Here is a 26,558-nt window from a genome sequence, read left to right on the forward strand (position 1 = left end):
GTGCATTTTATGTCTTGACTGTTTTTTTTAAGAAGACCTTGGCTAGATCTAGGCACCTTAAAGTCGGTCACTATTTTTATAATGTAAGGGATGTGATTGGCTGAATCCTCAGTCATTCAAATGACCCTCTGGCAGCCTCCTGTTTATGTGGCGAGTATAGGGTGTGACATCTGGACTTCACACTGTTGGACAGATGACAAACAGAAGCAGAGGGAGCAACACTGCATGTTCTGTCTATTGTTCTATGTCCTGGGAAATCTACAGCAACAAGTTGGTATTCTTTTGTCTCTTAGGCCTTAAATATGATYCTTAATGCATGTGCACTTTCAGAACTAGAGGTAAACAAGTTGACTGACAGTCTATACTTCGGTTTTATACAATGTATGACGAATGAAGGTGGACTCACTCCTTGCGCTTCAACTTTTAAGTCTGCCACTTGTACATCAGCTGCCACACTGAATTGTCTCTAAATGCTTAGTGACTGTAGGGTTAATTACTAGTGGTGAACACGTTTTTGTCCAACTTTGACTCTCTTGGATACAGCAGTGCATTTACACTTTACGTCTTGGGTAATCGGATCATTTTCTTTAACATACTGTGAACGCCCAATGTGTGAGCTTGTGATTGACACTGATACTGTGGCTGTCACCCCCCCCCCCCCAAAAGGACCTTGCTCTGTTTTGCAACTACCCAAATAACTAAGCAGAAATGTTTCAGAATTGATTCATCAGGTTTTGATATTGTTCAATAGCCCTGTCCTGATTCAGGTGGTGTTCTGTGTATGCATGACATTTGCAATGTCACACTAAGTCAAAAGATTATTTGATCTACAGCTTACAAAATGTAGCAGTGAGTGTCCAATCGAYGGGATTGTGATTACAGGCCTTGAGACATTTTCGCTGCATCCGTGACCTTTTCTGAGACGATGTGCTTTCATGAGATAATACAAATGGAGCCTTGTCAGAAGAACTGAGTCATGGTTGGGACACAATGTGCCTTCTGACTCAACCAGGGCAAAGGCAACACCATGGCTCCTCATAGTTAGGAAATAAAATGTACTGTTGCAGAAAAGGGGGAGGGGTCATCTGGAATTCTACCGGAGCAAATCTGGCTCTCATTGGCTTTAAGTATAACACCTTCAACATGAAACAGCTGTTCACTTCCACACTTGATCTGTACAAACTGTTCAGTCGATCTACAGAAGATACTCTTGGTGTTGGCGGTCTGTTTTGAGACTAATTCTGTTTCCCCACCCTGAAGTATGAACTTGTACACGTCCACTCATAGATTTCAAAGGAATGGGCTGACAACTATTCCCCCCCAACCCATTCCTTTTAAATCCATGAGGATTGAGAAAGTGTATGCTAACCACGTTTATATGCACACTATGCTATTTGGGATATTCAAGTATTCTGTTTTTGAGTTAACGCATAAATATATCTCGTTTACAATTACCCGAAAAAGTTCTCACGGTTGAGAAACCCCGATAAGATGCCTGGGATATGCTGATTTTAGACTTCAAAAAGTGAGTCGGCTACTTTCACCCCTAAATTTCTGCTTATTGCCGACTTTTTGTAAGCCATTTATCTATTATAGTTAGATGCATGCAGCTTTTCTGTCATAGCCCAACTTGTTGCCCCAGAAGACTAAATACAGTAGTGCTTACCAGAATGTCTTTACATTGATAGAATGAATGCGTTAATCTACACTGAACAAAAATATAAACGCAACATGTAACGTGGTGGTCTCATGTTACATGAGCTGAAACATTTTCCATACACACAAAAAGCTTATTTAAGAAAATGTTGCGCACATTTGTTTATATCCCTGTTAGTGAGCATTTTCTCCTTTGCCCAACATATGCTACACCAGTCAGGTGGATAGATTATCAAGAAGCTGATTAAACAGCATGATCATTACACAGGTGRGCCTTGTGCTGGGGCCAATAAAAGGCCACTCTAAAATGTGTGGTTTTGTCACAACACAATGCTTCAGATGTCTCAAGTTTTGAGGGTGTGTGCAAATGGCATACTGATTGCAGGAATGTCCACCAGAGCTGTTGCCAAATAATTGAATGTTAATTTCTCTACCATAAGTCGCCTCAATGTCGTTTTAAAGAATTTGTCAGTACGTCCAACTGGCCTCACAATCACAGACCACGTGTATGGCGTCATGTGGGCGAGCGGTTTGCTGATGTGAACAGAGTGCCCCATGGTGGCGGTGGGGTTAAGGTATGGGCAGGCATCAAAACAGTGGAGATTGGTCCTGTGCCAAATGTCATCAGTGCTTTTATTTTGAAGTGAACGTCTAGGGACAACAATGGCTCAGCCGTGAAGTGGTAGGCCACACAAGCTCACCGAACGGGACCTCTTGAGTGCTGAAGCTTGTAAAAATCGTCAGTCCTCGGTTGGAACACTCACTACCGAGTTTCAAACTGCCTCTGGAAGCAACGTCAGCACAAGAACTGTTTGGTGGGAACGTCATGAAATGGCCGAGCAGCCGCACACAAGCCTAAGATCACCATGCGCAATGTCTGCTGGAGTGGTGTAAAGCTCTCCGCAGCCCGACGGGACGAATCTGGGTTTGGTGGATGCCAGGAGAACGCTATCTGCCCCAATGCATAGTGGCAACTGTACATTTTGGTGGAGGAGGAATAATGGTCTGGGGTTGTTTTTTATGGTTCGGGCCTTTTAGTTCCAGTGATGGGAGATCTTAACGCTACAGCATACAATGACATTCTAGAGACTATTCTGTGCTTCCAACTTTGTGGCAACAGTTTGGGGAAGGCCCTTTCCTGTTTCAGCATGACAATTCCCCCGTGCACAAAGCGAGGTCCATACAGAAATGGTTTGTTGAGATCAGTGTGGAAGAACTTGACTGGCCTGCACAGAGCCCTGACCTCAACCCCATCAAACACCTTTGGGATAAATTGGAACACCGACTGTGAGCCAGGCCTAATCGCCCAACATCAGTGCTCGACTTCACTAATGCTGTTGTGGCTGAACGGAAGCAAGTCCCCGCAGCAATGTTCCAACATCTAGTGAAAAGCCTTCCCAGAACAGTGGAGGCTGTTATAGCAGCAAGGGCGGGACCAACTCCATATTAATGGCCATGACTTTGGAATGAGCTGTTTGACGAGCAGGTGTCCACATACTTTTGATCATTTAGTGTAAGACTTAAGTTTGCTTTGAGTGCATATTTTATGTGTATATAGTTGAAATCGCCTACTGTCTGCTTGCATAAGTGTCAAAGATAACACATTACACCCACATTCGCATTTTATCAAGAGATGCTGAAAAACATTAATCATATTGTTCCACTGCTGTTCCTTGAYACAAATTAACAGCAGTATCATTTTACTGCAAGAAATGCATAATTCTGCAGGAGTTTATATTATATCACACTACATGTGAGAGCTTATAGACCTACAGTCAGTGTCCAGATTTCAGTTACTATTCTATTTAACCCTTATGAACTTAAATGAGGAATATTCTGTTTATTCATGGATACAGGGTACTTGTGAACGGGATATCAAAGGTGCATGTAAACAGCTTATCCCGAATAGGACCTTAAGCGGGATATGAGCTACTAGCCGGTATACTGTGTGCATGTAAATGTGGTCAATGACAAGGCAGAGAAAATGAATAGGGCTTTGGGCACAGTGCAGTCAAAAACAATATTTTTCTCTGTTTTGGCTTTCCATTGTGACATCACCATGAAGTCAATTAGTTAATAGATCAATAAGAAAGAGTTCCAAACCTCTCTGCCAACAACAGCACATTTTCTGTTTTCCCCTCCTCACTCAGACCACTTCCAGACAGTCCTAGCAAGATTCTTGCTTGAGAAATTTCCCTTTGCTAAGAAGCTTTTTTTTATTTTATTTTTTACCATTTTAATTGAAAACAATCACAGTAAGCTACTTTAATTGTTACCCAGAAATGATTTGATGTTAAGATAATAACGTCTGCATTGGACCTTTTTAATCAGTTGTCTGTCCCTGCAGTGCTATCTTTCCTCCTGGAGGGGGAGCCCCTGTCCCTCAGTGTATGGTCTGTGGGCATCGGGGTGCTGGTTGCCTGGCTGGCTGGCCTTATCTTGGCCAACACTGACCTGTTCCTGACCAAGTCAGCCCCGTCCACTCTGGAGCACTTGGAGAACATGGAGCTCAAATCAACACCCGCAGCCGGTGAGACCAAAACAAAAGCTTTACTGATTAACTTTCATCAGCTGATTTAGCTTTCAATGGAAAAGCACTTCTAGAATAATCTCCCAGCAGTGGAGTGGTCTTTGATTCAGTGCCAGTGTTAATTTAAATATGTAACGTATACACCTGAAAGCTTCTTACTATTGTGTGCAATATTGTTGGTTGTGTCTCTGCAGATAAGACTGTTAAAMCCAGGAGTCTGTGGGAAAAGACTGGTGCGGTACTCATGGCTGTGAGGCGCCCCGGATGATCCTTATGCAGAGAGGTACAGTATATTTGTAGGGGTATGAGTGTGTATGCATGCTGTATATATGTGGCTGTATATACTCATGGAATTGTGCACATATACTCTCTCCAGGAGGCCTCTGAGCTGTCCTCTCTGAAGCCCCAGCTGGAGGAGCTCGGGGTCCCTCTGTATGCTGTGGTGAAGGAGGACATCGGCACAGAGATCCAGAACTTCAGACCCTACTTCAATGGGGAGATTTTTGTGGATGAGAAGGTCAGTTATATTCGCTGTACTTTTCTCCAATCYGGTAATGTGAGAAAGACTAATGATAGGAAGTTGTCTTTTACAGCAATGTTTCTATGGTCCCAAGCRGAGGAGGATGGGACTGGGTCTTGGTCTGGCTCGTCTGGGGGTGTGGCAGAACCTCCTTCGAGCCAGGAAGAAGGGTTACCAGGGTAACACGAAGGGGGAGGGCTTCATCCTCGGTGGTGTTTATGTGATTGGAGCAGGGAAACAGGTAAGTTCCTCATTTCCTCTACTGGTTTCATCATATGAGTTTACATTTGTTTTTAGTGAATCATATATATTTTAAATGTTGTGTGTAATTCTGAAGGGTATTCTGCTGGAGCACCGGGAGAAGGAGTTTGGGGACAAAGCTGACCMTCCCTCTGTCCTGCAGGCGGCAAAGAAGATCAAGAAGGGGAAATAGATTGGATATTGAAAGATGGCTGTGAAGTTAAGGCCTCAGAAGTAGTGTACATGTACTGTATGTCACAAACTAATTTGACATATTATTGTATACTGAACAAAAATATAAATGCAACATTCAACAATTTCAAAGATTTAACTGAGTTACAGTTCATATGAGGAAATCAATCAATTTAAATACATTCATTAGGCACTAATCTGTGGACTGGGAATATCACATGACTGGGAATACAGATATGCATATGTTGGTCACAGATACAGTACCAGTCAAAAGTTTGGACACCTACTTATTCAAGGGTATTTTTACTATTTTCTATATTGTAGAATAATAGTGAATACATCAAAACTAGGAAATAACACATATTGAATCATGAAGTAACCAAAAAAGTGTTAAAAAAAATAAAAAATTTAAATGTTTGATTCTTCAAAGTAGCCACCCTTTGCCTTGATGACAGCTTTGCACACTTGGCATTCTCTCAACCAGCTTCATGAGGATGCACCTGGAATGCATTTCAATGCATGGTAGGGGTGGTATACAGAAGATAGCCCTATTTGGTAAAAGACCAAGTCCATATTATGACATGAACAGCGCAAATAAGCAAAGAGAAACAACAGCCCATCATTARTTTAAGACATGAAGGTCAGTCAATCAAGAACTTTGAAAGTTTCTTCAAGTGCAGTCYCAAAAACCATCAAGTGCTATAATGAAACTGGCTCTCATGAGTAATGCCACAGGAAAGGAAGACCCAGAGTTACCTCTGCCGCAGAGGATAAGTTCATTAGAGTTACCAGCCTCAGAAATTATAGCCCAAGTAAATGCTTTACAGAGTTCAAGTAACAGACACATCTTAACATCAACTGTACAGAGGAGACTGCGTGAATCAGGCCTTCATGGTTGAATTGCTGCAAAGAAACCACTACTAAGGACACCAATAAGAAGAAGAGACTTGTTTGGGCTAAGAAACACGAGCAATGGACGGACCAAATTTGTCCTTTGGTCTGATGAGTCCAAATGTTAGATTTTTGGTTCCAACCTCTGTGTCTTTGTGAGCGGATGATCTCCACATGTGTGGTTCCCACCGTGAAGCATGGAGGAGGAGGTGTGATGGTGATTTGCTGGTGACACTGTCTGTGATTTATTTAGAATTCAAAACACACTTAACCAGCATGGCTACCACAGCATTCTGCAGCGATTCACCATCCCATCTGGTTTGCGCTCAGTGGGACTATCATTTGTTTTTCAACAGGACAATGACACAACACCTCCAGGCTGTGTAAGGGCTATTTGACCAAGAAAGAAAGTGATGGAGTGCTGCATCAGATGACCTGGCCTCCACAACTACCCGATCTCAACCCAATTGAGATGGTTTGGGATGAGTTGGACAACAGAGTGAAGGAAAAGCAGCCAACAAGTGCTCAGCATATGTGGGAACTCCTTCAAGACTGTTGGAAAAGCATTCCAGGTGAAGCTGGTTGAGAGAATGCCAAGCGTGTGCAAAGCTGTCATCAAGGCAAAGGGTGGCTACTTTGAAGAATCTAATATTTTGATTTGTTTAACACTTTTTTGGTTACTACATGATTCAATATGTGTTATTTCATAGTTTTGATGTATTCACTATTATTCTACAATGTAGAAAATAGTAAAAGTAAAGAAAAACCCTTGAATGAGTAGGTGTGTCCAAACCTTTGACTGGTACTGTACCTTTAAAAAAATGGGCCTCATGATGGCAACAGGATCTTGTCAGGGTATTTTTGTGCGTTCAAATTGCCATCGATAAAATGCAATTGTGTTCGTTGTTCCTAGTTTATGCCTGCCCATACCATAACCCCACTGCCATCATGGGGCACTCTGTTCACAACGTTGACATCAGCAAATCGCTAACCCACACAATGCCATGCACATGGTCTGTGGTTGTGAGGCTGGTTGGACGTACTGCCAAATTCTCTAAAACGATGTTGGAGGCGACTTATGGTAGAGAAATTAACATTCAATTCTCTGGCAATAGCTCTGGTGAACATTCCTGCAGTCAGCATGCTAATTGCATACTCCCTCAAAACTTGAGTCATCTGTGCCATTGTGTTGTGACAAAACTGAACATTTTAGTGGCCTTTTATTGTCCCCAGCACAAGGTGAACCTGTGTGATGATGATGCTATTTAATCAGCTTCTTGATATGCCACACCTGTCAGGTGACGGATTATCTTGGCAAAGGATACATGCTCACTAACAGGGATGTAAACAGCGTTGTGCACAATATTTGAGAGAAATAAGCTTTTTGTGCATATGGAACATTTCTGGGATCTTTTATTTCAGCTCATGAAACATGGGACCAACACTTTACATGATGCGTAAAAAATGTTGTTCAGTYTATGTATGGTAGGCAAAGCAAAGACTTCAACAATATACAGAAGCTAAGATTCGTATACAAAGAAAACACAAATGAAGTATATAGATCTATTTTGACTTCAGTGTTCAGTAAGGGTGGGTTGCACAAGTCATTTCGCTATGTTAGATATGTCTTCTAACAATGCTGAAGGTGTTGTAGTTCTGTGAGTGTGTTAATGATGGTCTGGGTCTAAACTGTTGAGGGACCAGAGCTGATGCATTACACCCAGTTCCACCACTACAACCAGCTCATACCAGACAGGCTGATAAAATTGTGTTGAATTGTACTGTATACCCTCACGGACAATAAACTGAGCCTTTTGTTTCCACTGGAGTATCATTTAGACAATGTACAAAAAAAAAGAACAATGGGGAAAGGGGGATACCAGGGACAGAAAGACAGATGTTTCCCTTGTCAGTTCAGGGATTCGATTTGGCAACCTTTCGGTTACTGGCCCAACGCTCTAAATGAAGACTGCTTTTATGCCAGGACACAGTGGATTTGATCAAATACCTTTATTTGATATAGAAATTGATTATTATGGCTTTRAGAAAAATATGGCTCATAAAATTAGGATATAGTATGCCCATTTGCCATGAGTTGCCTACCTGTATTTCCTACTCAGAGGAACGATGAGCTGGTTCAGCAGCCAATCTGAAAGCAGTTTTGTGTCCCAGTCAAAATGAAGACATCCAATAACATTGCTGTAGAGGGCGGGACCTCGATAGTTTTGTGCTCTTCCCAGGTGAGCTAGGTCATTCAACACAACATGGACAAAGGTAATGTTAAAACTTAAAAATCCGGTTAAAACAATAGCTTGAGTTCATCCTAGGATATCTGTATGCTGTCGAGTGAATTAATGTAACCTTAACACCTTCCAGCAACTTAGTAGTCAGTCATTGCTGGTGAAATGGTGCTGGTGAATATCTGCACATTATCATCGCTTTAGTTTTTATAAATGTATTTATCAGCCGTACCATTCATTTTGTCGGAGCGCTTTATTTATTTAATTAATTTMATTTAGACTATATAGAAATGGCAAGACATGCCACGGTAGGCTTTTGTACAGCTCCCAGGCTGTGGCTGTTGTTGACGAACTACGCAGATAACGTACGCAGATAACGTACYCATTACCTCTAATAAAACATATAATAGTAAGGGAAGTGTACTTTAAGGCCGGCCTACTTTACATGCCAGTAGTTAGGATGCTTGACTAACATAATGTTGCCAACAGCGCATTCTATTTACGCAGTTAGTTCAACGTCGCTGTCCAAGGTCCCGACAAGCCGTAGGCGCATGGGGGAAATCCTCCTTCATGACGACACCGGGTTTATCACGCATTGGGTTAAGTTTAGTCCAAGGTATCCATGGCATCAAAAGCATGTGACATCGTGTCTGTAATTGGGTCAGGCAGGTTGATGAAAGTAAGCTTAAGAACCCGTTATCAAAAAGAGCTCAGCCGTTCATCATTGCTCAACCTACAGTCGATATGATCTAAGAAATTGCAGCATGTTTGGAAATAATTGAGCAACATGTATCCTTATCAGTTCGCACATAACATTTGGTTGGTTATTCAATTGGATGAGGTATCTGACCCTGCATACACTGGACAGGTCTGTGTTTCTCATGGTGTTAGGTGGGGGAGTGAGATTCACCATGGCCAGGAATGGACCAGAGTGTGAGTCCAGGGAGGCGGAGGGTCTGCCAACATGTCACAAACCACCCATCTCCACTGGTAAGTTACCATGCTACTCAATCGTGCCAATATATTCTGCTAGTTTATGTTCTGGCTTRGGTGCATGCATTTATGACAATTTCAAGCCATTGAATTGTACTATTATCTGGTTTCAGCAACCCTGAGCCTCCATCTCCTTCTGTTCTAGGCTCCTTCATCCAGCGCTGAGCCCCTGGAGGAGTGTGTACTGGGTAGGCGTGTGTGAAAGAGGACCCAGCTCCTGGCCATGGCTCACTCGTCAGACCCCTCCCGCAGGGACGCAACCCCCGGGACTCAGAGGTCAGGCACGGCTACGCACCACCTCCTCCGGAAGCAGCAGCAGCGCCGTGGAATCCAATCTTCCTCCCCCATGGGCCGGGTCATCCTCATCAACTCTCCTGTGGACGGTGAGGCTGCCGCTCTGATACACCACACCAGAGATTGGCTCAGATCAGATCAGCGTGCCCTCTAAGGCATGACCAGTGTCTGGCATATAGGCCTCCCCTCATCACAATCCATATACTGCTACACAGACAGTTAAGCACCATTTGTTTTTTTAAATTAATGTGTTCAGCTCTTTGAAGACAGATTATAAATTGTGGCATAAAATTAACTCCATATGACATACAGGCAAAAGGTGCATTTTTGTGATCCCTTATATTATCAAAGTGTCACTCATCAAACTTACAACAGAATTTTCTCTTGGAGTTCACCTGGGAGTATCTGTATTGATCTATGACGTGTTTGTCAGGTGGAGATGACAGTGAGGACATCCATACGGTCACAGTGGATAAGAGTGTGGACGGCAGGCTGGGCTTCAGCGTGCGTGGAGGCTCAGAGCACGGCCTCAGCATCTTTGTCAGCAAGGTAGAGGACAACAGCTCCGCAGGTAAACAATACATCCAGACAACTATATATCTGTGTTACACATTTAGTCTACACATGACAGGTGTGACATAACATGAGTGACACTGTTCTACCTTGACTSTTTTTAAATTGAGAGACCGACTGTGTGTGTGTGAGCGTCTGCATCTGTATGTCTGTGTCCATGCATGTACTGTACAGTGCATTCGGAAAGTATTCAGAACCCTTGACTTCTTCCACATTTTGTTACACTACAGCCTTATTCTAAAATGGATTAAATCATTTTTTCTCCTCATCAATCTACACACAATACCCCATAACGACAAAGCGAAAACAGGTTTTTAGAAATGTTTGCAAATAAATAAATGCAAATATTTAAGTATTCAGACCCTTTGAAATGACTCGAAATTGAGCTCAGGTGAATCCTGTTTTCATTGATCATCCTTGAGATGTTTCTACAACTTGYTTGGAGTCCACCTGTGGTAAATMAAATTGATTGGACATMATTTGGAAAYGCACACACCTGTCTATATAAGATTCCACAGTMGACAGTYRATGTCAGAGCAAAAACCAAGCCATGAGGTCGAAGGAATTGTCTGTAGAGCTTCGAGACAGGATTGTGTKGAGGCACAGATCTGGGGAAGGGTCCCAAAATATTTCTGCAGCATTGAAGGTCCCCAAGAACACAGTGGCCTCCATCATTCTTAAATGGAACAAGTTTGGAACCACCAAGACTCTTCCTAGAGCTGCCCTCCCGGTCAAACTGAGCAATCGGGGGAGAAGGGCCTTTATCAGGGAGGTGACTACAAACCTGATGGTCACACTGACAGTGCTCCAGAGTTCCTTTGTGTTGATGGGAGAACCTTCCAGAAGGACAACCATCTCTGCAGCACTCCACCAATCAGGCCTTTATGGTAGAGTGGCCAGAAGGAAGCCACTCCTCAGTAAAGGGCACACGACAGCCTGCTTGGAGTTTGCCAAAAGGCACCTAAAGGACTCTCAGACCATGAGAAACAAGATTCTCTGGTCTGATGAAACCAAGATTGAACTCTTTGGCCTGAATGCCAAGCTTCACGTCTGGAGGAAACCTGGCACCATCCTTACGGTGAAGCATGGTGGTGGAAGCATCATGCTGTGGGTATGTTATTCAGCGGCAGGGACTGGGAGACTAGTCAGGATCGAGGGACAGATGAACGGAGCAAAGTACAGAGAGATCCTTGATGAAAACCTGCTCCAGAGCGCTCAGGACCTCAGACTGGGGAGAAGGTTCACCTTTCAACAGGACAACAGCCCTAAGCACACAGCCAAGACAACGCAGGAGTGGCTTTGGGACAAATCAACAGGTGTAGACCTCACAGTGAAATGCTTACTTACGAGCCCCTAACCGACAGTGCAGTTTAAAAAAAACATGGATAAGAATAAGAGATAAAAGTAACAAGTAATTAAAGAGGAGCAGTAAAAAATAACAATATATACAGGGATGTGCCGGTACAGAGTCAATGTGCAAGGGCACCGGTTAGTTGAGGTAGTATGTACATGTAGATAGAGTTAATTGAAGTGACTATGCATAGATGACAACAGAGAGTGGCAGTGGTGTGGAGAGGGGAGGGGGGCAATGTGAATAGTCTGGTTAGCCATTTGACTAGATGTTCAGGAGTCTTATGGCTTGGGATAGCAGCTGTTTAGAAGCCTCTTGGACCTAGACTTGGCGCTCCAGTACCGCTTGCCATGTGGTAGCAGAGAGAACAGTCTATGACTATGGCGGCTGGAGTCTTTGACAATTTTCAGGGCCTTCCTCTGACACCGCCTGGTATAGAGGTCCTGGATGGCAGGAAGCCTGGCCCCAGTGATGTACTGGGCCGTTCGCACTACCCTCTGTAGTGCCTTGCGGTCGGAGGCCGAGCAGTTGCCATACCAGGCAGTGATGCAACCAGTCAGGATGCTCTCAAAGGTGCAGCTGTAGAACCTTTTGATATTCTGAGGACCCATGCCAAATCTTTTCAGTCTCCTGAGGGGAAATAGGTTTTGTCGTGCCCGCTTCACGACTGTCATAGTGTGCTTGGACCATGTTAGTTTGTTGGTGATGTGGACACCAAGGAACTTGAAGCTCTCAACCTGCTCCACTGCAGCCCCGTCGATGAGAATGGGGGCGTGCTCGGTCCTCTTGTTTCTGTAGTCCACAATCATCTCTTTTGTCTTGATCACATTGAGGGAGAGGTTGTTGTCCTGGCACCACACGGCCAGATCTCTGACCTCCTCCCAATAGGCTGTCTCGTTGTTGTCGTTGATCAGGCCTACTGTTGTGTCATTGCCAAATTTAATGATGGTGTTGGAGTCGTGCCTGGCCGTGTAGTCATGAGTAAACAGGGAGTACAGGAGGGGACTGAGCACGCACCCCTGAGGGATCCCTGTGTTGAGGATCAGCTTGGCGGATGTGTTGTTACCTACCCTTACCACCTGGTGCAGCCTGTCAGGAAGTCCTGGATCCAGTTGCAGAGGGAAGTATTTAGTCCCAGGGTCCTTAGCTTATTGATGAGCTTTGAGGGCACGACGCTGAGCTGTAGTCAATGAATAGCATTCTCACATATCATCTGTAGATCTGTTGGGGCGGTATGCAAATTGGAGTGGGTCTAGGGTTTCTGGGATGATGGTGTTGATGTGAGCCATGACCAGCATTTCAAAGCAATTCATGGCTACAGACGTGAGTGCTACGGGTCGGTAGTCATTTAGGCTGGTTACCTTAGTGTTCTTGGGCACAGGCACTATGCTGCTTAAAACATGTTGGTATTACAGACTCGGACAGGGAGAGGTTGAAAATGTCAGTGAAGACACTTTCTAGTTGGTCAGCGCATGCTCGGAGTACACGTCCTGGTAATCTGTCTGGCCCTGCAGCCTTGTGACTGTTGACCTGTCTAAAGGTCTTACTCACATCGGCTGCGGCGAGCGTGATCACACAGTCTTCCAGTACATCTGGTGGTCTCATGCATGTTTCAGTGTTATTTGCCTCAAAGCTAGRATAGAAGTAGTTTAGCTCGTCCGGTAGGCTCGTGTCACTGGGCAGCTCTCGGCTGTGCTTCCCTTTCTAGTCTGTAATGGTTTGCAGGCACTGCCACATCCGACGAGCGTCAGAGCCGGTGTAGTATGACTCGATCTTAGTCCTGTATTGAAGCTTTGCCTGTTTGATGGTTCGTCGGAGYGCATAGCGGGATTTCTTATAAGCTTCCGGGTTAGAGTACCGCTCCTTGAAAGCAGCAGCTCTAGCCTTTAGCTCAGTGCGGATGCTGCCTGTAATCCATGGTTTCTGGTTGGGGTATGTACAGTTGAAGTGGGAGATTTACATACACTTAGGTTGGAGTCATTAAAACTCGTTTTTCAACCACTCCACACATTTCTTGTTAACAAACTATAGTTTTGGCAAGTCGGTTAGAACATCTACTTTGTGCATGACACAAGTAATTTTTACAACAATTGTTTACAGACATATTATTTCACTTATAATTCACTGTATCACAATTCCAGTGGGTCAGAAGTTTACATACACTAAGTTGACTGTGCCTTTAAACAGCTTGGGAAAAATTCCAGAAAATGATGTCATGGCTTTAGAAGCTTCTGATAGGCTAATTGACATAATTGAGTCAATTGGAGGTGTACCTGTGGATGTATTTCAAGGCCTACCTTCAAACTCTGTGCCTCTTTGCTTGACATCATGGGAAAATCAAAAGAAATCAGCCAAGACCTCAGAAAAATAATTGTAGACCTCCATAAGTCTGGTTCATCCATGGAGCAATTTCCAAACACCTGAAGGTACCACGTTCATCTGTACAAACAATAGTACGGAAGTATAAACACCATGGGACCAAGCAGCCGTCATACCGCTCAGGAAGGAGACGTTTCTGTTCTCCTTGAGATGAACATACTTTGGTGTAAAAGTGCAAATTAATCCAGAACAACAGCAAAGGACCTTGTGAAGATGCTGGAGGAAACAGGTACAAAAGTATCTATAGTCACAGTAAAATTAGCCTATATCGACATAACCTGAAAGGCCGCCTCAGCAAGAAGAAGCCACTGCTCCAAAATCGCATAAAAAAGCCAGACTACGGTTTGCAACTGCACATGGGGACAATGATCTACTTTTTGAGGAAATGTCCTCTGGTCTGATGACACAAAAATGAAACTGTTTGGCCATAATGACCATCGTTATGTTGGAGGAAAGCCAAAGAACACCATCCCAACAGTGAAGCACGGAGTGGCAGCATCATGTTGTGGGGGTGCTTTGCTGCAGGAGGACTGTGCACTTCATCAAAATAAGATGGCATCATGAGGTAGAAAAATTATGTGGATTATATTGAAGCAACATCTCAAGACATCAGTCACGAAACTAAAGTTTGGTCGCAAATGGTCTTCCAAATGGTCATGACCCGAAGCATACTTCCAAGGTTGTGCAAAATGCTTAAGGTACAACAAAGTCAAGTATTGAATGGCCATCACAAAGCCCTGACCTCAATCCTATAGAACATTTTTGGCAGAACTGAAAAAGTGTGTGCAAGCAAGGAGCCTACAAACCTGACTCAGTTACACCCAGCATGTCAGGAGGCATGGGCCAAAATTCACCCAACTTATTGTGGGAAGCTTTTTGGAAGGCTACCCGAAACCGTTGACCTAAGTTAAACAATTTAAAGGCAATGCTACCAAATACTAATTGAGTGTTTTGTAAACTTCTGACCACAACTGGGAATGTGATGAAATAAAATAAAAAGCTGAAATAAATCATTCTCTCTACTATTATTCTAACATTTCACATTCTTAAAATAAAGTGTGATCCTAACTGACCTAAGACTGAGTTTATATGTATTTGGCTAAGGTGTATGTAAACTTCCGACTTCAATTGTACGTACAGTCACTGTGGGGACGACGTCATCGATGCACTTATTGATGAAGTCAATGACAGATGTGGTGTACTCCTCAATGCCGTTGGAGGAATCCCGGAACATATTCCAGTCTGCTAGCAAAACAGTCCTGTAGCTTAGCATCTGCTTCATCTAGTCACTGGTGCTTCCTGCTTTAATTTAATTTGTAAGCAGGAATCAGGAGGATAGAATTATGGTCATATTTGCCAAATGGAGGGGGAGTGAGAGTGTTGTATGCATCTCTGTGTGGGAGTATAGGTGGTCCAGAGTTCTTTTCCCTCTGGTTGCACATTTAACATGTTGATAGAAATGAGGTAAAACTGATTTAAGTTTCCCTGCATTAAAGTCCCCGGCTAATAGGAGCGCCGCCTCTGGGTGAGCATTTTCTTGTTTGCTTATGGCGGAATACAGCTCATGCAATGCTATCTTAGTGCCAGCCTCTGACTGTGGTGGTATGTAAACAGCTACAAAGAATATAGATTAAACTCTCTCAGTAGGTAATGCTTATCATGTGAAACAAAAAATGGCTCGAGACTTCCTTAGATATCATGCACCAGCTGTTGTTTACAAAAATACATACACCGCCGCCCCTTGTCTTACCAGACGCKGCTGTTCTATCCTGCCGGTACATCGTATAACCAGCCAGCTGTATGTTGATATTGTCGTCGTTCAGCCACGACTCCGTGAAGCATAAGATGTTACAGTTTTTAATGTCCCGTTGGTAGTTTAATCTTCCCAATAACTCGTCCATGTTATTGTTCAAAGATTGCATGTTTGCGAGCAGAATTGAGGGGAGTGGGGGTTTATTCGATCACCTCCTACTCCTCAGAAGGCAGCCCGCCCTCCGGCCTCTCTTTCTCCACCTCCTCTTCACGCAGATCACTGGGGTCGGGGCCTGTTCCCGAGGGAGCCGTATTTCCTCCGCCTTGGCTCGTCAGAGTTGTGAAAGAAGAAAAAGGATTCTGCTTGTCCGTGGTGAGTAATCGCAGTCCTGATGTCTAGAAGTTATTTTCGGTCATAAGAGACGGTAGCGGCAACATTATGTACAAAATACGTTTAAAAAAATAAGTTACAAACTATGCAGATAAACAAACAAAATCACAATCGGTTGGGGGCACATAAAACGTCTGCCTTCTGCTCCGGCGCCATTTTTACAATGGCATTTTTATCTCTGAATGTCCTTGAGTGGCCCAGCCAGAGCCCGGACTTGAACCCGATCGAGCATAGCTGTGCAGCGACCCTCCCCATCCCACCTGACAGAGCTTGAGAGGATCTGCGGAAAAGAATGGGAGAAACTCCCCAAATACAGGTGTGCCAAGCTTGTAGCGTCATACCCAAGAAGACTTGAGGCTGTAATCGCTGCCATTGGGGCATTAACAAAGTACTGAGTAAAGGGTCTGAATACTTATGGATTAAATTATTTTATTTTTTTGAAGAAGAATAAGGCTGCAATGTAACAAAATGTGGAAAAAGTCATGGGGTCTGAATACTTTACGAATGCACTGCATGTGTCCACAGAGCAGGCAGGCCTGTGTGTGGGGGACAAGCTGGTGGAGGTGAATGGGGTGAGCTTGGAGAGCATCACTATGAGCAGTGCAGTTAAAGTCCTGACAGGGAACAACAGACTGAGGATGGTGGTGAGACGCGTGGGCAAAGTACCCGGTATCCGCTACTCCAAAGAGAAGACAACCTGGTAAGCACCGACCTCTGATTATAAATTACACATTTTCTCTGTCAATTCAGAGCCACAGTTTGGAATTGTGAGTCCCTTTCACCCCTTGAATTGTCTTACTGATTTGATTGTGTCTAGTTAGAATCCTGTCAATGAAGCAATTTATCTAATTTATCTAAAGCAATTTATCTAAATTATAAATGTATCTAATTTATCTAAAATGTCAATTTATCTAATTAGCAACTTAAATTCCATAGTTTATCTTTAAGTACTTATATAGGTCTGATCATGTCTTTACATGTATTTGATACATGTATACAGTATATATCAATGGTTCGATTACTCCTAGCCTAAATGTTAGTGAGTATAACTCTATTGCAGTATATATCCTTATGCACCAGTATACACTGAGTGTTGAGTGTAAAAAACCCAGCAGCGTTGCAGTTCTTGACAGACTCAAACCCGTGTGCCTGGCACCTACTACCATACCCCGCTCAAAGGCACTTCAATATTTTGTCTCGCCCATTCACCCTCTGAATGGCACATACACAATCCATGTCTCAGTTGTCTCAAGGCTTAAAAATCCTTCTTTAACCTGTCACCTCCCCTTCATCTACACTGATTTTGAAGTGAATTTAACAAGTGACATCATTAAGGGATCATAYATTTCACCTGGATTCACCTGGTCAGTCTGTCATGGAAAGAGCAYGTGTTCATAATGTTTTGTACACTCAGTGTATGCCAATGGTTTGATTACTCATAATAAAGCAGAACTCTACTACAGTGTGTATCCATATGTGCCAGTGTACGTCACGAAAACATTRGACCCCATAACATATCTCCATTGCAGGGTGGATCTGATCCACGGTAGGATGGTGGTGGAGGAGAGTGGGCGTACACCCTCCGCCTCGGTGGCCAGRTCAGATGGGGCCCTGCGGAGGATCATCCACCTCTACACCACCTCAGATGACTACTGCCTGGGCTTCAACATCCGAGGGGGCAAGGAGTTCGGCCTGGGCATCTACGTCTCCAAGTAGGCTCATACTGTAACATCTCCGGCTTGAGAAACAAAGAAATCATTCAAAATAAAGTTGAACCCCTTTTTGAATTCATAATTTAAATCCTTGCTTAGTTTGCAGTGTCCTTCGCTGTTTAGTGATATTATGATGTGTGCTGTGTCAGATTGGATCCTGGTGGTCTGGGTGAACGGAACGGCATCAATATGGGCGACCAGATCCTTGCGGCCAACGGTGTAAGCTTTGAGGACATCAGCCACAGCAGTGCCGTGGAGGTGCTGAAGAGCCACACACACATCATGCTGACCATCAAGGTGAGTGTGGGTGACCTTTGACCTTCTACCTTGAACGTCGAAGACTTTGAAAACAGACAATTGGAGCRTGTGATTCAATATAGATCCAAATGAGATTATAGATTTTTTCCACCGCTGTGTTCATATTTACACGTGGAGATCCATGCTTCTTGGTGTATTGATGACCTGGTAATGAAGGTGTATCACCTTCCAGAATGAACCATGACTACTCTCCATTGAGAAAGTGTGTAGCCCAATTGTACTGGTCAGTGAAAATGGCCCACACAGTCACTCACTCACTGTCTCTCTCTTTCACACACACCCACGGACACCGTTGCTACAATACACACACCAAGAGAGCAGGTTGCGTGGCAGGGCAGACAGCTGGCGTACAGTCGTAATATTGCTCGCTCACTTTACCTGTGGCGGGTTGGGTTTCACCCTGTGAAAAATAGCCAGGCCGCATGCATTATTCACCTGGCAGCTCGGCCAGGATCAGGTGATGATCAAAAGCACACAGGCGCATTTTGTACCTTAATGTTCTCCAATTCTTTACCTTGCCTTGGCCCCTCTAAGGGAAACACCATTACCAGTACTAGGGAAAATAACAGTACGAAGCATGTCAAAGGTGGAATATGTGTTGGGAATAGAACCATTTCCATTGCTTGTTGTCGACCTTTTTGCTGCTCTTTCTCTACGTTATATATGACTCTGTCTTTGTGGTTCTAGAGTTACTCTTGATCCTGTGAACGGGTCAAGAACTCTACTGTAACCTATTTGCATATCTCTGGCCGCATCTTTGCAGGAAGCGGGACGATACCCTGCCTATAAGGAGATGGTGGCAGAATACAGGTGGCTTAACAAGTGTATGTAACCATCTCCTTACCTCATGTAGCCTATATTATGTTTCAGGTGTGTTTTTGAATTATTTAAGAAAGCAACGTGCCACTGGTGACTTTTGCTAACTTTTATTTTTGAATATAGATCTTCCACACAAACAATTCAAAACAAACACTATATCTGTACTGATGTATGTGTCTCCTCTCTCTCAGTGGCCAGTGGCAATGGGACTCGGCCGTCTTCCTCCCAGGGCTCGGACTCCAACTCCTCTGCCTCATCCTTGTCCTCTGGGACTCCTATCTCCTCTCTGAGCGGACTGTCTCAGGTCATGTTCCCCCCCAGCCTGCCCTTCGGCATGGACATGGTGGACGTCTGTATCTCTACTGAGGACCAGAGGTCTGAGTCTGGCCAGTGCACTGACACCGCCATCCAGACCGACCCCTCGCCTCACAGGATGGGTGCGGACACTAGCCACAGCCTGGGGGCCACCACCCTCCTGCAGGACTCGGCCATCCGGGGGGAGGGAGGGGAGGGAGGCAGGGYGAGAGGAGAGTCCCCAAAAACGGCTGTCCTYATGGCCCTCAGTAGACCGAGTCAGCCCATCCATCGCTCCCAGAGCCAGGTCACTGTAGCAGGTGAGGCCAGAGGGGTGGACTGGTTTAGATAGAAAGGGAGTTTACTGCAATGATTGGACAACTCAGAAGACCCTGTTTTTGTAAAATGACTGAGTATAGTCTTGTTTYGTTGAGGCCCTGTCTCCTTCCTGTCCTGCCATAGAGGTGAAGCAGACGAAGCAGAGGAAACAGCAGAAAGGAGGGAAGAATCCTGAGAGGAGCACTCTACAGCGCTCCAAGACCTTTGTCAACCTGCTGTTCAGGGGTCGCAGGAGAGACACCTCCAAGGGGCGCTCCAAGTCCCCCCCCAAATCCGGGGCAGGCGGAGGTTAGTAGTACCTTCAATCATCCTGTAGACTATAAGAGAATAACATTAGTCGATGGTGCAACTAGCTGTTATTTCAACCGGAGTTTTACTCTGTCATTGTGAGTCAATGTGTCTGAGTATAAGTATGGCTAAAACCAGAGTTAGTTTGTTATAGAGTTGAGTTGGTATACTACAATCAGCTGGGTGTTGGTTATGTCCCTAGATGGGGAGCGCAGGCGCAGACCCAGCGGGCCGGACCCAGAGATGCTGGGGGTGGTGGAGGGCATGGCCCGCAGGCTGCTGAGTGAGGACGAGGTGGCCTCCGTCATGAAGACCTGCCGACGGGTATGGAGCCTGGGGCCTGGGCAGGAGAGGCACCGAAAATATGAACTGTTATCATCCTTATTCCATGGATTTGTGCATGCTGTGTTATAGTCACTATTCTCTTGCAGTACATAACAGAGCGTGTGGTGGAGAACCTGGTGCGCCACCTGCTGGCCGTGCTGGACCGGCCTGAGAAGCTGTTGCTGCTGAGAGAGATCAGGTACACAGAGAGGCAACAACAATAGTAACAACATTCACTTTAAGGATTTAGATAGGAAGGGGAACGGCCAGTTGAAGGATTTAGCATTCGGCTTAACTCACAAATCCAATTATCTGATGACTGGACAATGAAAACAATCCTGTTCTTTTTATGAGCTAATAACTCTCTCTCTCTCTTCCACTTTAGAATGCTGCTGCCTCCAGCTGACCTAGGGCTTTTCAACAACATGGTGGTCCCATTCGAAGTGGAGGCCTATGATATCTTGAAGTACCGTTCTGGTGAGGAAAGACATGAATATTCATAGAGTAATGTACACACTACCCCACACATTCAACAATATATTTAAAGGAAAGCGTTTCCATTCTTTAAATTACCCCTTTTCTCCCCTCCTTTATCATGTAGTCAGATCCCCACTTCTGCGCTCCCCCCAGTCTGGACGAGCCCCCAGACGACACCTCATCACCCCCATTCCAGGTCAGTACGGTCCCATCTACAGTATAGCAGTGTTTCTTTCATTCATTCTTGGGGAAGTGCAGGCTTTTGTTCCAGCCCGGCACTATCACACCTGATTCAACTAATTGTGGTTCAGGTTGAAGACCATGATTGTTGGAAACCGGTTTTACAGTCATGTTGGAACACAAGTCTGCTCTTCAGGATCTTGGTTGTTACACTGACTCCTGAATCCCCATGTAGACTTCCAGGGTGGCTTTGAGCTCCACAGTGCCCAGGAGGTGGAGAGGGAGAGCCAGCTGTTGGAGGAGCTAGAGCGGCTGCGTCTGTCTGCGTCCCAGAGCCCCCGGCAGCAGCACACCCATACCTCCAGAGCATTCCCCCCCCTGCTGGACGTCCCAGTGGATGGCTACGCCTCCTCAGACTCCCTCCGTCCTCCCTTCGTCAGCCCCCTGCTCCCCAACTGGCTGCTGGCCCACAGCAACACCACCGATCCCCGCTCCACTCTACGAGGACACAGTGGTACGGTCCGCTCCGTCCACTTTGATGTGTCAATGAACCAGGGAGATACCATCTCAGAGCGGGGGAGGTCTCCCTTCAGGAATGGGACTTCCAAGGGTAAAAAGGAGAAAACTGATAAAAGGGAGAAAGAAACTGTGTTCACTCTGCAGAGCGCTCCTCGACGCAGCAGGCCCCTGTTGTCCCAGGTGTTTGGCTCTGGCCTGGACGCTGACTTCACAGCAGAGGGGTTGGGAAGGGAGCGGGTGAACGGGCATCCCAGCTCCTCTGAGAATGGCCTCAATGGCAGCGCGCCGGTCATAGAGTACGAGTTCAAAACCGTCAGCATCTCCAAGACTAAGCAGTCACTGGGTGAGTTCATGTAAAATTCTTATGTCACGTTGTCAGTTTGCCATCCTCATGGTTTACCAAACAATTGCACCTCCAGTACTTCTCTGTAATATGTATTTATGAACGAATTATTATAGAAAGGGGTCAGCAAAGTTGCTTACAACAGAGCCAATACAAATGTGATGTTTCACTCATACAATTCAACACATTTTTGATTGTTTGTGTATGAAATAATGCCTTTGTTTTCCTGGTCCAGGTATCAGTATCTCTGGTGGGATGGAGTCCAAGGTGCAGCCGGTGGTGAAGATAGAGAAGATCTTCCCAGGAGGAGCCGCCTCCACGTGTGAAGTCCTGAAGGTACAGCTGTTCTAACCTGTGTTATGACCTGTTATAAGCTCCAAGGCGTCTCATTACAACCTGACCCATAAACCACCATTCAGATAAGCATTTCACCTTATGAACATCACACATTCCATTCAGATCTTTTCCAACTAATTTGATTTGATCTGATTAATGGAAATATGAATGTAGCTAGTGATGAAATCAAACATAGTGATGAGATAGAGGCCCAAGGTAATCTCAAGGGATCCTTGTTATAATAAGCCTTTTGAAGGAGCTCTTTTATTTGAGGGCAGAGTACTGATCTGAGCGGGTGGGGGGGGTTATTTGAGTAATGCATGTTTTGAATCAGGGCATTTAGACTCTTTGGCACCACATTATAGAAAGAACAGAGAGCAATGCAATCAGAATTATGTTTTTGAGCTCAAATAACAGCGCAGTGATGTTGAATTGAAAGATAGCAATGTGTGTGTGTGTGTGTGTGTGTGCACAAACTAGAGCATCAGCGCATGCACAAGACAAATGTATTCACTAACCTTCCTTCCTCTGGTTGCATCCCCAGGCTGGATTTGAGCTGGTGTCAGTGGATGGAGTGTCCCTGCAGGGCGTGACTCACCCCCACGCTGTGGAGATCATCCGCAGGGCTTTCAGCAACAAGGCCAAAGACCCCATGGTGTTTATAGTCAAAGTCCCCAAAAGCCCTTGACCCAAGACTGACTCACTGCAGAGAAAAATAGGTCTTTGGCCTGGAGGCACAAGACCTAAAGAGACTAGAAGCAACACAAACAGAACTACAGTGTGTTTGTTGGAAGAAGGGGAGAAGAGTGAGGAGTGAAAAGTGACAGTCTGATGGAATTCTGTGGGTTAATAGGAAACTCCTGTTTCCTCTATGGTGAACAAGAAGGATCCGGTCAATCAAATGAGGGGACTAYGAGACCTGCTGCCATGGGAACCAGCAGCCAGTGATGTGTGTGCTGTCCTAGAGCGCCAGTTCACACAATCCTTCACTTTTCATTATAATGTATTAATAATCGCATCAGACTTTCACAAATGTAAAATAAATACACATTTCTTAGGACAATACTTTACTTAGCCAGTTTGTTTAAATGACTTAATTTATGCAAACTGTAATCCGAGTGCCTTCCAGGACCCCTGTGAACTGAACGAATGGTTGTCTGTCCGAGCCATAGAGATAGATAGACAAAGATGAGTCCTCTACGTGCCATTATAGCGTCTGTGACAGCATGGGCAGCGCCATTGAGGCAATCTCCATTTTGAAGTAGTCAATTTTCTTCTTCAAGATTGGCAGATCCCTCCTGATGACTTGGTTGAACATGACTCCAGTCACCAGGAGGGATCAGCCCATGCTAATTACAGCCTTTTGGCCACTAGAGGCCTCTATCATTGGCTATGGTCTGAGCCAGTGTGGAGCGGTGGCTAGCACACCTGCTTGTGATCAGAAGATGGCAGGCTTGGATCCACCTGTCAGTTGATGGTAATGTTAATAACATGTATAGACACACCGAGCCATAAACTGATAGTGATCATCTTGATTGGAAAGTCACATGTTAATATCAGGTGTAAACATGACCTGAGTTTCTCCAATTCTTGGTGAAACGTCTACAGGCCACACAATCTGGATACAGGAGTGACATGTTAGCACACTGTATAAACAGGACTTAATAAAGAGCCTCTGACTATTTATTTTACTACTGTGGCTTGATGTTCCTTTTCTGACCTACTCACAGAATAAACCACTTAATACATGCTTTTTGATAACTACATTGTTTATCGCACTGCTTTGATTTATCTTGGCCAGGTCGCAGTTGTAAATGAGAACTTGTCCTCAACTGACCTACCTGGTTAAATAAAGGTGAAATATATATTTRTTTTCAATAACAGAAATGTCAAATCAGTAAGCCATTTAAAAGCAGCTATGCGTTTTTATCAATGGTTTTTATTAAAAACAGTCGGTTGGTACAATAAATTTACAGCATGAAAATATACATTTAATGTCTTCATACAAATACTGTGGATAAAAAAAAAAATGGAATATAGAACCATGGAAGGGGTATTCACTCAAACGTCAATATGCCGACATGGTACTGTAAGGACCCAACAGGACATGTGACATTGCTTTGGTCTATTCACAGTGACTATGTTTATTTTGAAGTAGATCATATCTATATTTCACCATATGTGATTTGTCAGTATTAGGGATATCTYCAATGAAGGGTTAACAGCGATATGGGGACATGTAGAGTAAGTGTCTTTCTCTTGTGAATGGGTGTGCTTCGTTATACAGAATTTGATGAAAAGTTAACAGTCATAGCTTGGCCAGTCTAATTTAACTTAATAAAAAGACTAAGCATCTCTCACTTAGTGCATGTCCRGTCACCTGTACAAAAAGCATGTTCGCAAAACGGCCAGAGCTGCATACAAATCTTTTCAGAGAAACAACGATCCATAGAGATGAATACATCCATGCTATTGTACTTCTGCGGGAGACAGATCACAAAAACGTCAAGCAGATTATCTTCACAACAATAGAAAGCATATTGGAGTGTGCTTTAATGACATGTCTCCTTTTGAATTTCCACGGTTTCTGTTTTGCTCGCTGAAGACACTGTGCAGATACCGAATGAAATGACATCCTGTGTGTAATAGGGAAATTCGAGATCACTAATGTCCATATTTAGATACTCAAATATGTCATGGAATGAGACATTTGGTAATCGTGACATTGAAGCGTTTCCCTTCTTTTTTGCCAATTAACCTGTTGTATTTGAGAACATGCCGAAGAAAACAAGTTTTATAAGGCTCTACCTACCAAGAACACCCACAGTGAATAAGGAGGAAGTACACATTTCTAGGGAATAGGAGGAGTTACATGATGTTCAGTGAATACCACAGAAAGACAGGATGTATCCCCTCCACGCTGTACGAGACTCATCTGACTTCACCATCACTCTCCCTGTCAGCGTACTCTCCTATTGTCACATCAGATCACACTGTGTTTGTACAATTTCAAGCCAATAAGGGTCAAAATTGGGTTATCTTTTCAGAACGCTGAGGAACTACCTGCAACTCCTCCACCTGCTCCAGTTTCAGAAAGGCCCAATAAATTCAAKCCTCCAAAGCTGCTTGCCGCAGTGGTACGTTAGTGTGCTTAATATCAAGGTCTTAGAAATGTTGGTAGTCTATTAGATTTAACACAATAAGCCCAGCTTAATCTTAAAAAGGTAAGGAAACCAAATTAGCAATATCTGCTTAGAATGGCCATGTTTTGACTAGATGTTCACAAGCGGGAGGAGCCTACTGTAGCACACAGAGAGCTTCAACTGCATTTTGAAATATAGACTAGAAACAGCTGCTGTGTGTGTGCGCATTCTTTTGTGGAAGTGTGTGTGTGTGCACGTGTCGACATTAGCCAGAGGGAGTCAACCATAATAAGACATTTGTGAGACGGAGTAGAAGCGCAGGAACATAGGCAGAGTAGACCAACTATAAAAAGACTACTACATACCGTACTGACCCTGATGGAGACCTACTGAAGGATTCTGAAGTGACCTACTAAGCAATTATAGAGACTCTCTTGGCTTCCTGTAGATGCTCCTAGTGGATCACATGCATATGGCGGATAGAGAGAGGGAGACACACAAAGAGAAAAGGTGGTGGTGTCAGATCTCAGTTGCGGTGATCTCGTCAAAGTTGATCTCGTTGCCGCTGCCTTCGTCCTGCTCCTCCAGCTCGTCCCGGGTCTCCAGTTCTAGACTGAGCTCCCGCAGCATTCCCTCCAGCTCCCGGTTCTTCCGGTACATCCCCACGTAGTTCTGCTGCAGCTGCTTCTGGTACTGGATCACCTTGTCCTTTTCCTCCTGCCAGACCCTGTGCTCCTCCTCAAAGCTGCACGCCTGCTCCTCCCCCCGCTGGCGTTCTGTGGCTAACTCCGCCCTCAGACTCTCCATCTGCACCCGGAGGCTTTGGAGGGCCTCGCTCTCATAGGCCCGCTTGGCCTCGTCGCTCAACAAATGTGGCTCCTCCCCCTCCGGGAAGGCCTGGCACTGCCTGCCTCCACTACCATTGTGGGCGGGGGCCTGGAGGCTTGTCTGATCGGCCGCGGCGGCGTCAGCGCGGAGGCGGGCCGTCTCCTCCTCCAGGCGGCCCACCTTCTGGCGGAGGAGCTGGGTCTCACTCTTGRGGCGCTGCAGCTCGTTCTGGCACACCTCCAGCTCCAGGGTGCGCAGGCGGCCGGCGGAGGTGGCCTCCTGTAGCAGGTCCTGGCTTGTAGCGAGCTCGCCACGGGAGTCCCGAAGCTGGCCACGCAGAGAGACAATCTCCCCCACYCGCTGAGCCAGCTCTCCCTGGACATCCTTCAGCTGCTGCTTCAGCAAGGAGATCTCCCCAGACTTCTGGCACACCTGAAGGAAACACAACTAGTGTCATATACACAGTGTACACAACATTAGGAACACCTTCCTAATATTGAGTTGCACCCCCTTTTGCCCTCAGAACAGCCTCAATTTTTTATTTACCKTTTATTTAACTAGGCAAGTCAGTTAAGAACAAATTCTTATTTACAATAACGGCCTACCAAAAGGCAAAAGGCCTCCTGCGGGGACGGG

The 26,558-nt window shown here is 44.9% G+C and overlaps 2 protein-coding genes and 1 pseudogene across 4 annotated transcripts in view; 2 read left to right on the top strand and 1 right to left on the bottom strand.

The window, feature by feature from the left end:
- The first annotated feature begins 169 nt into the window (after nt 1-169).
- Nucleotides 170-7,850, top strand: LOC111977461 (peroxiredoxin-like 2A; annotated as a pseudogene).
- An 85-nt stretch (nt 7,851-7,935) lies between these two features.
- LOC111977386 (PDZ domain-containing protein 7) lies at nt 7,936-23,642 on the top strand. The gene is made up of 16 exons (XM_024006784.2): nt 7,936-9,259; nt 9,408-9,645; nt 9,990-10,127; nt 16,528-16,702; nt 17,532-17,714; nt 17,864-18,011; nt 18,796-18,856; nt 19,043-19,465; nt 19,608-19,772; nt 19,975-20,096; nt 20,204-20,295; nt 20,482-20,573; nt 20,698-20,769; nt 20,989-21,615; nt 21,851-21,951; nt 22,496-23,642. Exons 2-16 carry the CDS (start codon nt 9,486-9,488, stop codon nt 22,637-22,639), a joined length of 2,703 nt encoding a protein of 900 aa, XP_023862552.1. The 5' UTR covers nt 7,936-9,259; nt 9,408-9,485; the 3' UTR covers nt 22,640-23,642.
- A 228-nt stretch (nt 23,643-23,870) lies between these two features.
- The window catches only part of LOC111977902 (leucine zipper putative tumor suppressor 2 homolog), a 42,886-nt gene continuing 40,198 nt past the window's right edge, over nt 23,871-26,558 (bottom strand). For all 3 annotated transcript variants that reach the window (XM_024007681.3, XM_070448320.1, XM_024007682.2), the window contains one exon: nt 23,871-26,354. In XM_024007681.3, coding sequence (XP_023863449.1) covers nt 25,614-26,354 — 741 coding nt within the window. In that variant the 3' untranslated portion in view covers nt 23,871-25,613. The remainder of the gene's footprint in view (nt 26,355-26,558) is intronic.

This window comes from Salvelinus sp. IW2-2015, linkage group LG18 (genome assembly GCF_002910315.2).
Source record: "Salvelinus sp. IW2-2015 linkage group LG18, ASM291031v2, whole genome shotgun sequence".
In the NCBI taxonomy this organism is placed as follows: domain Eukaryota; kingdom Metazoa; phylum Chordata; class Actinopteri; order Salmoniformes; family Salmonidae; genus Salvelinus; species Salvelinus sp. IW2-2015.